Source organism: Crinia signifera, chromosome 3, assembly GCF_055691185.1.
Source record: "Crinia signifera chromosome 3, ASM5569118v1, whole genome shotgun sequence".
In the NCBI taxonomy this organism is placed as follows: domain Eukaryota; kingdom Metazoa; phylum Chordata; class Amphibia; order Anura; family Myobatrachidae; genus Crinia; species Crinia signifera.
The window spans coordinates 29,662,303-29,676,564 of NC_139219.1; the positions used below are offsets into that span (position 1 = coordinate 29,662,303).

A 14,262-nucleotide genomic window follows, 5' to 3' on the forward strand; every position below is an offset into this window, starting at 1 on the left:
GCTAAGTCACAAAGCAAGCTTGGGTTAGTCTTTGCGAGGGCCCCAGCCAGCTGGCGGAAATGATGCTCTGGAACCTGGCAGGAGTGGAAATGCCGAGGACAGCTATGTGCCTGCACGCGTGGTATGCAGGCGATGCTGCGGGCAGCTAGGTGTCAGGCCCCTGGCACACATGTGTGAGCTGAGCTGCGGTTTCCTGCACTAAGATGAAGGTTCCACTGACATCCCCTGGCATAGACAGGAGGCTGAAACATCGACTGGCACAGGTACTGGATACAGGCAGAGCCATGGGCAGCTAAGTATCTATAGTTACATGTATATAGGTTGTGTTTGTACGTATCTGTATATAATATATAGGTTATGTTGTACAAATTCACAGCTATAACTGTTATGAGTAACCCTCACCTTCTGCCCCCTCTGCAGGACCGCTATACATAGGGCCCAATTCAGGTTTGCTTGGTAAGCTGCAAACATTGCCTCAGACGCTGCACGCCGACAATTCCCCTTGGTAATATGAAAGGGGATGTGTAACGGCCCGCCAGCGTACCCATGGGAATGCCCAGCGTACCCATGGGGGCACCCATAAAACGCTGGGCGCTCCGATGGGTGAACCCCATTCCCACCGCCATCTGCCCCGGCACGCCCTGATGCGTGCGTACGTCTCAGCAACTATGCAAGTTGCTGAAGCCATTTGCAAAATAGACCATGCACATACGCAGTCCCCAAAACATCGGGACGGGGCTGAACTCGCACAATTTTGAGTCAACCAGAATCACCCCCAAAGTTCTTGGCAGCAATCGGTATACAATAATGGCTTCTCCTGAGAGAGACATTGGCATGAGGTGTCGGCAGAGCGCCCTGCCGCAATGGAGGGAGGAGCAGAGCAGCAGATGGCTCTGGATGGGCTGAGGTGACGCGGCACCCACCGACTCCTTGTTACTGGAAGATCCATAATTATCACGCCTTCAGACTTCATAACTATGTAACACAATGTAAGGCCGCTCCGTTCCCAAGAGCTTACATTCTTTCTGGGCAATGTGGAGACACTGAGCGGGGAGCAAAGTATTAAGCTGTGGTGTAATAATGTTTATAGCTTACACTGTGGCAGATGTATTAAGCCTTAAAAGCAGGGTGATAAATGTCCAGCCAATCAGCTCCTAACTGTCATGCTATAGGCTGTGTTTAAAAAATGACTGTTATTAGCTGCTTGGCTGGTCCTTTTATCACCGCACTGATATTTCACTATGCATGCTCCGCTTTCCTGGGATTTACAGACCTGACCTCTCTGATGTATTATTATTTTATCTTCTTACAGTATTTGAGCAGTAACCGATGCGGGGGTTATGTGGATATTGCCGTTGTAGCCGCTGACCTACAGAAAACCTACAGGTATGTGCTTATGAATGTCTTTTCTTAGTAACAAGAAACCTGGTGCCAACTCCAATATAGTTACATACAGTCTATGGTTGGGGGGTAGATTAACACATAATCCATCAGGTTTACAGTCGCTGATGATCGGCAGATCTGACAATGGATTTCAAATGAAATCTGTCAGACAGAGCTGCTGATCATCAATGCAGGGCTCGAGAAATCCCAGGGCGACAAGATTCTGCTTCCTGCCAACCAGATTTTTTTTGGCACAAGGGAGGAAGCAGAATCTGGTTGTAGGCCAGCGTTGCGTTGAACTTCTATATAGACGGGTTATGCGTCTACATTTTAGTCACCCTTTTACACGTTAAAAAAAAAAAACCGGCATGGCCCCCCCCCCCACTGCCGTAACCAGCACCAGGCTGAAGAGCCGGGGCTGGTATTAAAAAATCAGGAAACCCAACAAATAGGGCTTCGCTGATTTTTTTTTTTTCAAACCAGATCCGGGGCTGGTTCCCAAAATACGGGGGGACAAAATGACTAGGGGTCCCCCGTATTTTAAGAACCAGCCCCAGAACAAACCAGCCAGCAGGGTAATGCCACAGCCGGGGGGAGACTTTTTACGCAAGTCCCCCTGGCCAAAGCATTCAGCCCTCTGACAGGTCAGCCTGGCCAGGGGTGCTGGGGGAGTGGGGTCCCGCCCCTCCAGGACTTACCTGACCAGGCTGAAGCCTGGTGCTGTCCCTGGTGACCCTGTGCGGTGGTCACCGGGCTGATTGAAGTGTGAAAAAAATAGAATAAAAACTATTGTCTTTTACTGTGGAACTATGAGTCCCAGCAAGCCTCCCCCGCATGCTGGGACTTGGAGAACCACAAGTCCCAGCATGCGGGGCATTAAAGGGCCCGCTGGCACTTGTAGTTCCACAGTAATAAAAATAGTCAAATAAACACACTGACACACAATAAAAATAAAACTTTAATACATCCAAAGCCCATCCATACTGATACTTGCCTATCTTGAGCCCGTCGGTAGGTCCCTGGGTCCGGGGCTTGTCCAGGGCTGCAGAGTCCGGGGTCCTGGATCCGAAGAAATCCATGGAAGACCTGTGGAAGGAAATCCTACTCACCAGGTCCTCTGGCAAAGATCCCGTCATCTTCTCCGTCTCCGCCGTAGTCCAGCCGCCAGTACCCGATCAGACTTTGAGAGGCGCAGAGATGTTTCATCTTCCGCGCCTCTCATCTGAATGATTCTATTGGCCGCCTAGTGGCCATTCAGGAGCCGACTTTCTCGGCTCCTGATTGGCCGTACAGGACAGCGTACACACACACACCTATACAATTGAATGGCCCGAAGATTGTATATATGTGTACCCAGCTTTACATAGCAGCAGCAGCGCGGGCAGCACTGCCTGACCCTCTCTTGACAGTACAGCCACAGCGATGCCTGACCCACCTCTCCTGACAGTACAGCCGCAGAGCTGCCTGACCACCCCCTCTCCTGACAGTGTAGCGGCAGCACGGGCAGAGCTGACAGACCCCCTTTCCTGATAGTGTAGTGGCAGCAGCACCCCCCCCCCCCCCTCCCAACAGAGCAGCGGCAGCATATCCCAACCCCCCAGCCAAGCGGCGGCTGGCACCGGGGAGCAGGGGATAAGACAAGCAGCGGCCAGGAAGCAGGTGCTGAGTTGACTTGCCTCACCTTCCCACCCATTCACTCACTTCTTCCCTGTCACGTCACCCCATCATCTCACTCCATCCTTCCCACTTTCCCTTTATCACAGCCCCTCGACCTCCTCACCCTCTCTAACGCCCCCTGTTGCTTCACCCCCTCTCAAGTAACCCCTGGTAACCCCCCCCCCCCCATCAGCTCACCCCTTTGCCCAACCAAGCACCTCACCCTCTCTATCGCTCCCCTGTTGCCTCATCCCCTATCGCCTAACCCCTCACCTCCATCACCTTACTCATTTGACCCCTGGCACCTCACCCTGTATCACGTGTGTCCCGTCCCCCATCTCGCGCCATTACCTCCCCCCCCCCTCCCGTCGGCTTCCCCCTCTCATCTCATCCCTCTCTCTAACCTCTCCCCCACCCTGTCTCTCTCCTCTTTTTCACTCTCTTCCGGTCACTATTTCTCTCTTCTGTGCTCTCACCCAGTCTGTCACCCTCTCTCTCCCCTCTCTCCTTACTCTCTCTGCATACCCCATCTCTTTCTCTCAACCCTCACTCACCCCCTCCCCTCTGTCTCACGTCCCTGCCTCTAGTTTCTTTCCTCTCACTCTTTCCTCCCTCTCCTTGACAGTCTCTCCCAGATTAGACTAGGGCAAGAGACTAGCTCAAAAGTATATGTTAGGGACCCAGGAACAGCGGAGAACCTGATACTTTTTTTGATCGCTGGCTGTATGCAAGGGGATTGACAGGAAGTAGGCGTCTGGGGTTGGAACCTGGCCGTTTAGTGGGAGTGCTCAGAAAAAGCGATGGCGTGCCTAGGAAAACGCTGGGAGTGTCCGGGAAAACGGCTAGGCGTGCCGGAGCCTGTTAGGGGAGGGTGTGTGAGGTTGGCTCCAGGCCTCATATGGCCAAGTAAATCTCTGAGCCAGCGATGACTGGCGCCCAGTGTGCAAATCATTCAATGTTGAGCCTGTTACGATGGGTTTGGACATATTCGCACAGCTGCAAATGGATGTGTGGCCGTACACCTGCATTCGCACAGCCATCGCATTCATTCGCAGGATCCCTCTCATGTTTATTGCTTCCTAGCAGAAGTAAGTGTCCTAAATATCCAGTTCTGTTAAAGTTATGGGGACATCTATATACATAATGCATAAGTGGATGTCCTAGTAGCCCTTTTATATAAGGCGTGTTGTACATAATTATTATTCTTTAAAGTGAAGCGTTGTTCTGTGTAATATGGGAACTGTGGCCGGTCCTACGTGTGCTTTCTTTTTGCAACGTAGTTTTGGTTAAAGAGAAAATCCGAGTTCATGCTTAATCTAGGTCTTGTCTTCAGCGCAGAGTATGGCCGGAGAAAACGGAACGCCTTCAGAATCCAGGTGGAGAAAGGTATGTCATTTCAGTTAAGAAATTCTCACATATGAACCATCCGGGTAAAATCCGCTTTATAATCTCCTCGCTCCATTGGTGACAGCTGAATACCCTCCCATGTGTTTAGAGGTGTCTGATACAGGTTTAAAAACTGAGGCTGCAGTCAACTTAGCTGCTGTGACCTCACTGGCCCTGTGTAAGAATCATCCAGTCTGTACATCCACATTGACGAGGATTGGGAAAAGTACCATGGCAACCTAATTAGGGTCAACCCAATGATCCATAGTTAATTTTATTGCGGGCAGTATTGATAATGTTCTGAGCAATCTGCTACAGGGGAAGGAACTGAGGGATCGTCCATACACGATGGGCCTGATTCTTACTGCTTCGGTCCCCGGCATGTTCGCACCATGGAGGGGGGGGGGCGTCTGTCACATAGATGTCCCCATGCTAACGCAGGCGGGCGTCTGACTACCGGGGGCAGGCAGCTGACCTCACAGGGCGTCGGCCGCCTGCCCAGTTCTTGTGTGTATGGACAGTGATGATAGGGTTCACCGCTGCGGGGAAAGCCGCTCAGTGCATACACACTGAGCGGCTTTCCCCCTGCCCGGCACCGACGGAGGGGGGGAGGACGGCGTTGCATAGCGCAGCGCTATGCAAAGGCGTCCTGAAAGCCGCTCATCTGCTGGTATAACCAGCAGATGTACGGCTTTCCCGGCGATGATGCAGGAGGATGCAGCAGCGCTCATCGCCGGGCCATACACACTGGGCGGCTTTGAGCTGAAAACCGCTCAAACCTGCTGCTTTGAGCGACTTTCAGCTCAGTCGCCCGTTGTGTATGGGCCTTAAGTCAGCCCAGACTAACAGATTTGTGAGCAGGGGAAAAATCGTTTGATTGTCAGTGGCCATCTAATGTTTTGCCCTGTACGCAACCCTGCAAATTGATGTTCATGCAAAGTGGCTGCGATGTGCGGCCCGTGGCCCCGGTGGGCGGCGTTAGGCTCGCTAAGCAGCAAACTTTTGCTGCTTAGCGAGCCAACCAGAATCACCCTTTATATTCAGAGTGAGTGAGGGATAGCGTGTTACTGGTCTGTCTCTGTGTATTGGGATCCACAGTCTCTGCAACTATTATAACTAGAGTTCATACATTAGCTGCTATACAATCCAGTACGCTAGAATATCTTATGGTGCTTACCGCTGGGTCCGCCCATTAGCTCCTCCTCCTCATTATTCAGGTTTGACTAAATAAAAGCTAAATCTGTTTTAAAGCTAATGTTGAGTTAAAAAAAAGTTTTTCAAAATATGAAATCCTTCTTCCCTCCCGTCTATAATATCTTAACTGCCTTACGCTTTGTGTGTGCGTGCTAAAGGGGTGATTCGGTTACAGAAGATTGCACGTCCTGACCCACCAGCATTGCTCATTTTTGGCATGCCCGCATAGGTCTGCGCATTATGTTGTGGTCACTGTGTAAGGTGAATATGTGCACCGCGAATGTCATGGCCATGGGTGGTGGCATAATGTATGTAATAGAAAAATAAAAACAGGAGCATAAAATGGCAGGATCGCTGTGATCCCTCTTCACACAATCTGTTACACAGCCTGTTCCTTCTTTTGTTTGACCTGAGGATCTCTGCTCTGCTCTAGTGTTTAAGGTGATCTGTGATGAGAACGAGGAACTCGGTGATGTGGAAAATGCACATTTGGCGAAGCGAGCGAGGACAGGAGCGGATGGGTAAGCGCGTCATTGTCTGTGTATGCGCTGAGCTGTGTTCTAGCAGAATAAGTCCATACAATTAGATTTCAGATGTGTGTCTGCTGAGGACCCCAACATACAGTACAGGGCTTTATGGGAAAGCAGACTTCATTACAGTGACTAATACTTCAATGGCCTTATGTATAAGCCGGATGCAGGGACTGCTTTTTTTTTTTTTTTTTTAAAGTGGCAATAATTTAAAAGCCAAAACACTTTGGTTTTGCCATTGAAAGTATTGGCGCTTTAAAATTCCAGGTGTATCTTGTACAGGAAGCAGAGCGTTTTCAAACGCAAGATTTCGATGGGCGATTACATTCCTTCCTGGTGTCTGTTTTGAAAAGAATTGCCAATTGTAAATCCAGTGCCTGAAGATGCGGAAGGTTTATGAATAGCCGCACAGACTCAGATTGCCCCCAACAGTACGGAAGATATGGGGGTGGGGGCTACGCCGAGACTTCGTAGAGTCCAGGGGGTGTATGGGTTGTGTGAAGGCCGCTTACAAATGGGAATATGTGTACATGCATTTCCAGGGGCTTGCAGTGATGTCTGCTCGCTGTAAGTTGAGGCTCAATGGCACAAGTCTGATTTAGTACTGGATGTCGTAGGAAATTAATCTATTTCCATTTTTCATTATCATGCAGAAGTCCGCAATGTCCCTCCGAAGACTCCACAGATAGTGATGATTATACAGATCAGCCGGTGAGTTCATTGGGCGGGATAAGGGCAGATAACTTTTATTTTTATTTTGTATTATTATTATTATTTTGTTAATGCTGGTTGTCTGAGGGGGGGCGCTGCCCATTGTGCAACCTTACCACTTTTTCTTGCCTGCTGGCTGTGGAAGTAGAGGCGTAGGCTGCAGTGCAGGGTTGGTGGCCGGGCTCTTCATTCTGGTGCGGGTGGTTCCCAATTTGATGTGACGAGTCTCGCTGCTCTGCCGTTGGCATTTGAGACGCCAGCGCAGTGCACCATTCGGTGCCAGACAGCAGGATAACACACAATGTATAGATATGATTCTATGTATTGTGCCTTCAGCGCTAGAGTGGGTTATGGTCTAAGCACAAAATAACATTATAGAGTATTAATACAATCTAAAAAAAAAAACCCGGGAATGGTAAATAAAAAGGAATAACAATTCTTGCATGTATTCAATTAATATCTGCAAATACTACACATGTAAACATGGATAAATAACTGTCAAAACGGTTACATGAAGGTACCTTTTTTAATCTGGCACACAAGTGTATAGGTGAGGTGTATTTAATTGCAAGAGCTCACCGATGTGACGTGGGTACTTAGATTCCTGCCTTTTTGAAAAAGCCGCCCAGCTGTGCAGTGTTTTTGCTATTTTTACCATTTCTGTTTTTGGGGTTTTTGTTTTTTTTAGATTGTATTAATAAATACTCTACCGTATATGGATATGCCGCATAATAGTCCTACATTGCACTGAAGCCGATGTTCTCTTGTTTTGCTCATTTCCGAATGTATTTTGTAAGGTGCTGCAGACAACTTGTGGCAATATATAAATAAAAGACCATAATAATATCGGAAGCTGTAGAAAATATCGGTCTATATTGAGGCATCGATTGTACCCGTGCAGAATAAGGGGAAACGTGAGTTCTGTCTGAAGCTTGAGTGATGTGACGAGGAATATGATGGCACTGGTCAACAATGATGCTCCTAAAATCAGGTGTCCATGTGCGTTTGGTGCCCGTCGGACCTTTAATAAAGGAATGATGCTTTGTAATGCTGTATTTTCATGGAATATTCGGAGTAGAACTAGGATGACACAAGATTTATAAAAATGCTTCTGAAACTGGCAAATCACAATTATCTGCCAACGAAGGGGTAACAATCTTCTTGCTCCGAGGGGGGAATTATTAAATATTTGTTTTTATTGTAGTCCTCAAATCACATGAACAGCTCTTTGCTGTCATTGTACCGGAAAGGACACCCAGACTCTGCTTCAGGGACCCCTTCCAAAAGCGAGGCGCCAGACACCAGCACTCCTGCACCGTCCAAAGCCGCATTAACCGAGGCAAGTGGGAGCTCCCGGCACGTTGCGAGAGCCTCGGAAGCAGGCTGGTTTGTAGACAAAACCCCCAGCAGGACCATAGAGAAGACTCTCTTCATAGACCTGTGCGATGAAGGAGAGGGGAAGCAGCCAACTGGAGACAAAGAGGTAGTTACTGGTGTCTGTTGTCATGGCAATGATTCCATGTGACCTGTTTAGCATCCCGCAACTCTTCTGTGGAACTTTCTGGTGCTCCTTTGCAGAACTTCGTGGATGTCTCACTCTTGGAGAGCGAGAAGAAGCCCAGGCTGAAGAAAAGCCGGAAGGGGAAGGTAGAGTCTCAGGATGTGGACGAGGCGATAAAATCTGCCCTGATGAATAAGGGTAAGAGGAGTCTGTCTGCCCTTGGCTGGGCGCTGCTTGCCGCTCGCTGTCTGCCCTTGGCTGGGCGCTGCTTGCCGCTCGCTGTCTGCCCTTGGCTGGGCGCTGCTTGCCGCTCGCTGTCTGCCCTTGGCTGGGCGCTGCTTGCCGCTCGCTGTCTGCCCTTGGCTGGGCGCTGCTTGCCGCTCGCTGTCTGCCCTTGGCTGGGCGCTGCTTGCCGCTCGCTGTCTGCCCTTGGCTGGGCGCTCGCTGTCTGCTCTTGGCTGGGCGCTGCTTGCCGCTCGCTGTCTGCCCTTGGCAGACTTCCGGGGGATTGCCCATATTAGCGCTTGCACAAACCCCAACACTCGGCCGGGGTAGCTAATTCGGCCCGCACCAAGGGTCAAAACGGGGGCAGCGTGTATGTCAACCATCAAATTGTTGGACACGGACAAGGTCAACCCAGACAAGAGTGAGAGAATTTGGGAGAGTTTCCCCCCCCCCCCTTTTTTTAAAAGCGGCAATCAATTACACTGAAAACCAACTTTTCTTTTTGAATTGTAAAGGATTGCCGCATTAAAAAAATTGGAAAAACTCTCCAAAAATCTCTCACCTGATTACATTTGGCCCAAACGTTTGACCCGTGGAAAGGGCAACGAGTTGTTTTTTTGCTGTCAGTTTGTAGATTTCGTCGCTGGGACCCCCAATTAGTGTACCCGCGTCTCCGTAGATGGCTTGCTTCGCTCTCCATGTTCTGGGCAAATCTCATGTTGACCTTTTTGACCACGTCGACAATATGTTGTAGAATTACTGACAGGATATCATATGGAGGACCATTCTAAAGAAGCTATTGAGTTAATTGACCCTTGGCTGCGATTCTTCATAATCTTTGTTTGTGTGACGTTGAGCCTTTTGGTTAGGTTAGATCTAGCGCGGAGGTCACGGTTCCTAGATCAAAGCCAGAAACCGTTTCCTGGTGAATTGCTAGGCTGCGCTATCGCAGTGCTGCTGCTGCTACAGTGTGTAAGTGCTGAGAAATATCGTCACTCTCTATCCCGCTCCTTCCGTCTAGGGAAAGGGAAAGCCATTGAGTTGCAGAGGTCGACGGTTTCTTTTGAAGACGTTGGAGGAAATGACGCCACCCTGACGGTAGGTTCTCGTTCTGTTCCGCTTCCTCTCCCTCCTCCATAATCCCCTGCCATGTACAACCCCTTTCTTTAGTATATGCCTAATTCATTGGGAGGTTATTTTGGGGGAGATTCTCTAACCTTTACAGCGCTCCCTGCACTTCCGCATTCCTCAGCATTTCTCTTCACGCCTGGCTCCCCATAGCTTTGTATAGGAAAGGCGCGCGCACCTTATTCTCTAAGCCCTGCCGCGATAATCAGAGCCTCTTTCTAATTCGCCTGTTAAGGCTTGCGAAGAGGTGGTAATATAGTTAAGAAATAGTTTTGTTTTTTTTCCAGTGACGTTTGTGGTGCCTTTTCTTTCTTTTATTTATTAAATTATGGTTTAAGTTTCACTTTTTTTACATATTTGTTTGCATTTGGAGAAGCCAGGCAGAAAGTGAAAGACGCACTAGCTCACTGCGAGCTAGGAGGAGGGCGGAAGAAGCTAGTGCGCATGCCCACTCATCCCCGGAGCCTAAAACAGGGATCGCGGAGGGATGAGTTTCCGCAAAGACAATGCGGAAACAAAATGTATAGAGAATATGGAGAAGAGGTACAAAGTAACGGCGAGCAAAAGTGCCGTTAAAGAGGCGATAAAAAGATAGACTCGCAACGAATGTAAGAGAATCTCCCCCTTTATCTTTTGGCCGGGCGTAATATATAGATTACAGTGGTGGATGAATAGATACTTAGGGGCTCGTTCTGAGTGATGCAAACTGGCTGTAGCTGTCGGCAGCCAGATTTACTATAATATGCTAATGTGAGATTGTGCTTGGCTAATACGAGGGTCCGTGTGTCTGCAAGCGGATAGCCGCGCCTCACGCTGCTTGGTGCAAGAGATGCGTCAGATGGACTTTCCTTCTTCATACAAGTGTTGGACCTACACCCATTAGTCAGGGGGGGTGTATGTGCAACAGTATTGTCACCCCTGAAATGTTCTGTCCCGTGTAAAGAACGATCTGTCCAATTCCAACTCTCAGCCTAGGACGGACATACGCAAATATGTTTACATTTGTACCTGTGAAATCCGCTGTGTACTTACGCTTGTGTTATTCAGGCCTGATCGCTGAGCTGCAATTTCGCAGGCCAATGATTATCGATAGACTGCGCATGTTTATGGATCTTACCGTGAATGCTCAAGGCCACCCAGCGATTTAATCCAGCGTCTTTTTCTTTCATCGCTGGCCGTGCGCAAGTTGGTTCACAGGAAGTCGGCTGTTTTCAGGGAGTGTCAGGAAGAACGTGCCCAAGTGTTATCAGGGAGGGGTCATGTGATGTCAGCTCCGACCCCGATCAGCCTGATTCTATCGCACATGGTTCTGGGCTGCTCAGACTGCACACACTGGGAAACTGTATGATGGCGAGTAGTTGTTTTAGGGACTTGCAGCTAATTGCAGCGCTGCCATATTTTTGCAGACTTGGGTGGGATTTCACTGGTGGGCCAGCAGCTATCTGATCACAGGGCTCTACGAATTTAGCAGAGAAGCGATCAGACCTGAATCACCCCCTTAGATCAGACCGTTGTAATTTAATATTGAGGGGATGAGAACAAACTGTGCATTCTATGTCTTTCGTGCAGGAAGTTTGCCGACTGCTGATACACATGCGCCACCCAGAGATCTACCAGCACCTAGGGGTGGTGCCACCACGTGGGTTCCTGCTGCACGGCCCCCCGGGGTGTGGGAAGACGTTACTAGCTCAGGCCATTGCTGGGGTAAGTCTCTCATTCTGTAGGTTCAGAGGATCGGTCTTCTGTCTGGCACATAGAACATATGTCCTATATTCAGTAGTTTGATACATTCCATGCCAGAGTGTATCTAACAATCACTTAACCCTCCTGGAGGGATTCCATGCTCAGGCTGCAGGACATAGGTTCCTCTACATACGTTCTTTATAGTCTGCCTCTGTGTAACTGTATCTGCTGTCCCCAGTGACTGTGATCCAGCACATGCGGATCTGCCTCCTCTGTCTCCATGATCCAGCCCATGCTGGTCAGTGATGTGACAGGACAGTATATACGGGTATTGGGGATGGCTATATGAGATAATCTATCTACTGCTTGTCTTCCAGTCACTGGAGTTGCCCATGCTGAAGGTGGCAGCCACAGAGATGGTGTCCGGGGTCTCGGGGGAGTCTGAACAGAAGCTGAGGGAGCTCTTTGACCAAGCTGTGGTAAGGCCTCATTGTACTACTCCTTGTCCTGTGTTACTCCGTGTGCTGTTATCCCGTGCTCCCGTATGATGCAGTGTATTTCATGTTGCAGAGCACTGCCCCGTGCTCCCGTATGATGCCGTGTATTTCATGTTGCAGAGCACTGCCCCGTGCTCCCGTATGATGCCGTGTATATCATGTTGCAGAGCACTGCCCCGTGCTCCCGTATGATGCTGTGTATATCATGTTGCAGAGCACTGCTCCGTGCTCCCATATGATGCTGTGTATTTCATGTTGCAGAGCACTGCTCCGTGCTCCCGTATGATGCCGTGTATTTCATGTTGCAGAGCACTGCTCCGTGCTCCCGTATGATGCCGTGTATGTCATGTTGCAGAGCACTGCTCCGTGCTCCCGTATCATGCTGTGTATTTCATGTTGCAGAGCACTGCCCTGTGCTCCCGAATGATGCCATGTATTTCATGTTGCAGAGCACTGCCCCGTGCTCCCGTATGATTCTGTGTATTTCATGTTGCAGAGCACTGCCCCGTGCTCCCATATGATGCCGTGTATAACATGTTGCAGAGCACTGCTCCGTGCTCCCGTATGATTCTGTGTATTTCATGTTGCAGAGCACTGCCCCCTGCTCCCGTATCATGCCGTGTACTTCATGTTGCAGAGCACTGCCCCCTGCTCCCGTATCATGCCGTGTATTTCATGTTGCAGAGCACTGCCCCGTGCTCCCGTATCATGCCGTGTATTTCATGTTGCAGAGCACTGCCCCGTGCTCCCGTATCATGCCGTGTATTTCATGTTGCAGAGCACTGCCCCGTGCTCCCGTATCATGCCGTGTATTTCATGTTGCAGAGCACTGCCCCGTGCTCCCGTATCATGCCGTGTATTTCATGTTGCAGAGCACTGCCCCGTGCTCCCGTATCATGCCGTGTATTTCATGTTGCAGAGCACTGCCCCGTGCTCCCGTATCATGCCGTGTATTTCATGTTGCAGAGCAGTGCCTCGTGCTCCCGTATCATGCCGTGTATTTCATGTTGCAGAGCACTGCCCCGTGCTCCCGTATCATGCCGTGTATTTCATGTTGCAGAGCACTGCCCCGTGCTCCCGTATCATGCCGTGTATTTCATGTTGCAGAGCACTGCCCCGTGCTCCCGTATGATGCCGTGTATTTCATGTTGCAGAGCACTGCCCCGTGCTCCCGTATCATGCCTTGTATTTCATGTTGCAGAGCACTGCCCCGTGCTCCCGTATGATGCCGTGTATTTCATGTTGCAGAGCAGTGCCCCGTGCATCCTCTTCATCGATGAGATTGATGCGATCACCCCGAAGCGGGAAGTAGCTTCCAAGGACATGGAGCGCAGGATTGTGGCTCAGCTGCTCAGCTGTATGGACGGTTAGTCATGGTCTCCATCACATCTTATAGGCCAGTTAGTCCTGGGGACACCAACATTCATTCTGGTCTGCAAACTCCAGGACCTGTCCTGTGACAGCGGCTGTGGTATCAGGGAATTGGCCCAATATATGACCCTGACCCATGTCCCTAACATTCTACTGGATCATCCGGCATGCTGGGAGACTGAGGTCAGGTGATCGCTACGGGTCAGCATAACCCGGCATCTCTAGTGCCAGTACCCGTCAAGTGTCACTCTGTATTAATTGTGTTATGTGGGCACACACCGAAGGTGCTGCCAAGGGCAGCGAAGGTGACTGGGCAACTTATTTACTATTGGAAAAATCTGTGTATTCACCTGTACAACATTGATACATTGTGTGTGGGAGCTCCCCATTCACACCCTTGTACATTATGGTTTATAGAGGGTAAATGCGTTCACACTGCCCATAGTCCCACCTAGGTTTAAGGTCCGTGCCTTCTGCACCGCCTGTTTGCCGGATTCTAAGATAGTTTGGCAGATGTACAATACAAACGACCGTTTTCCTTTCCTCCCACCAGACTTGAACAATCTGTCCATCACTGCACAGGTTCTGGTCATTGGGGCCACAAACCGGCCAGATTCACTGGACCCTGCCCTGAGACGCGCCGGGAGGTTTGACCGGGAGATCTGTCTAGGGATTCCAGATGAGGGAGCCCGGCAAAGGTAATGCTGAATAACGTAGCATTTGTCATCCTCTTACTCACAGGTGTGAGAACATGCATATAGCATATCTAGTGATAAATCTCATCACACTCCCTGGCTTATGACCTTAGGGTGGAATCTAATCTGTATTCAATGACGTGAAACAAGAGACCAGAACGTTGGTGACATTAATCTTTTTCGTAAATACCATGAGGCGCCAGAGCACTTTGAATTTAACCTTTGTGATTCCTGTGCGGAGGAGACTTTCGCCGAGCTTTCTAAGTACTGCACGGGCTGCTACTGTTTGCATTTGGCTGTCT

The 14,262-nt window shown here is 49.7% G+C and overlaps 1 protein-coding gene across 2 annotated transcripts in view; it reads left to right on the top strand.

Annotated features, from left to right (window-relative positions):
* The first annotated feature begins 62 nt into the window (after positions 1 to 62).
* NVL (nuclear VCP like) overlaps positions 63 to 14,262 on the top strand; it is a 34,102-nt gene continuing 19,902 nt past the window's right edge. The window contains exons 1-12 of one of the 2 annotated variants that reach the window (XM_083175567.1): positions 63 to 263; positions 1,313 to 1,386; positions 4,373 to 4,425; positions 6,053 to 6,140; positions 6,803 to 6,860; positions 8,065 to 8,343; positions 8,439 to 8,559; positions 9,608 to 9,684; positions 11,284 to 11,418; positions 11,775 to 11,876; positions 13,143 to 13,260; positions 13,819 to 13,963. In XM_083175567.1, coding sequence (XP_083031693.1) covers positions 204 to 263; positions 1,313 to 1,386; positions 4,373 to 4,425; positions 6,053 to 6,140; positions 6,803 to 6,860; positions 8,065 to 8,343; positions 8,439 to 8,559; positions 9,608 to 9,684; positions 11,284 to 11,418; positions 11,775 to 11,876; positions 13,143 to 13,260; positions 13,819 to 13,963 — 1,310 coding nt within the window. In that variant the 5' untranslated portion in view covers positions 63 to 203. Of the gene's footprint in view, positions 264 to 1,312; positions 1,387 to 4,372; positions 4,426 to 6,052; positions 6,141 to 6,802; positions 6,861 to 8,064; positions 8,344 to 8,438; positions 8,560 to 9,607; positions 9,685 to 11,283; positions 11,419 to 11,774; positions 11,877 to 13,142; positions 13,261 to 13,818; positions 13,964 to 14,262 lie in introns of those variants that run through there. The other variant, XM_083175568.1, reaches the window with a different exon arrangement.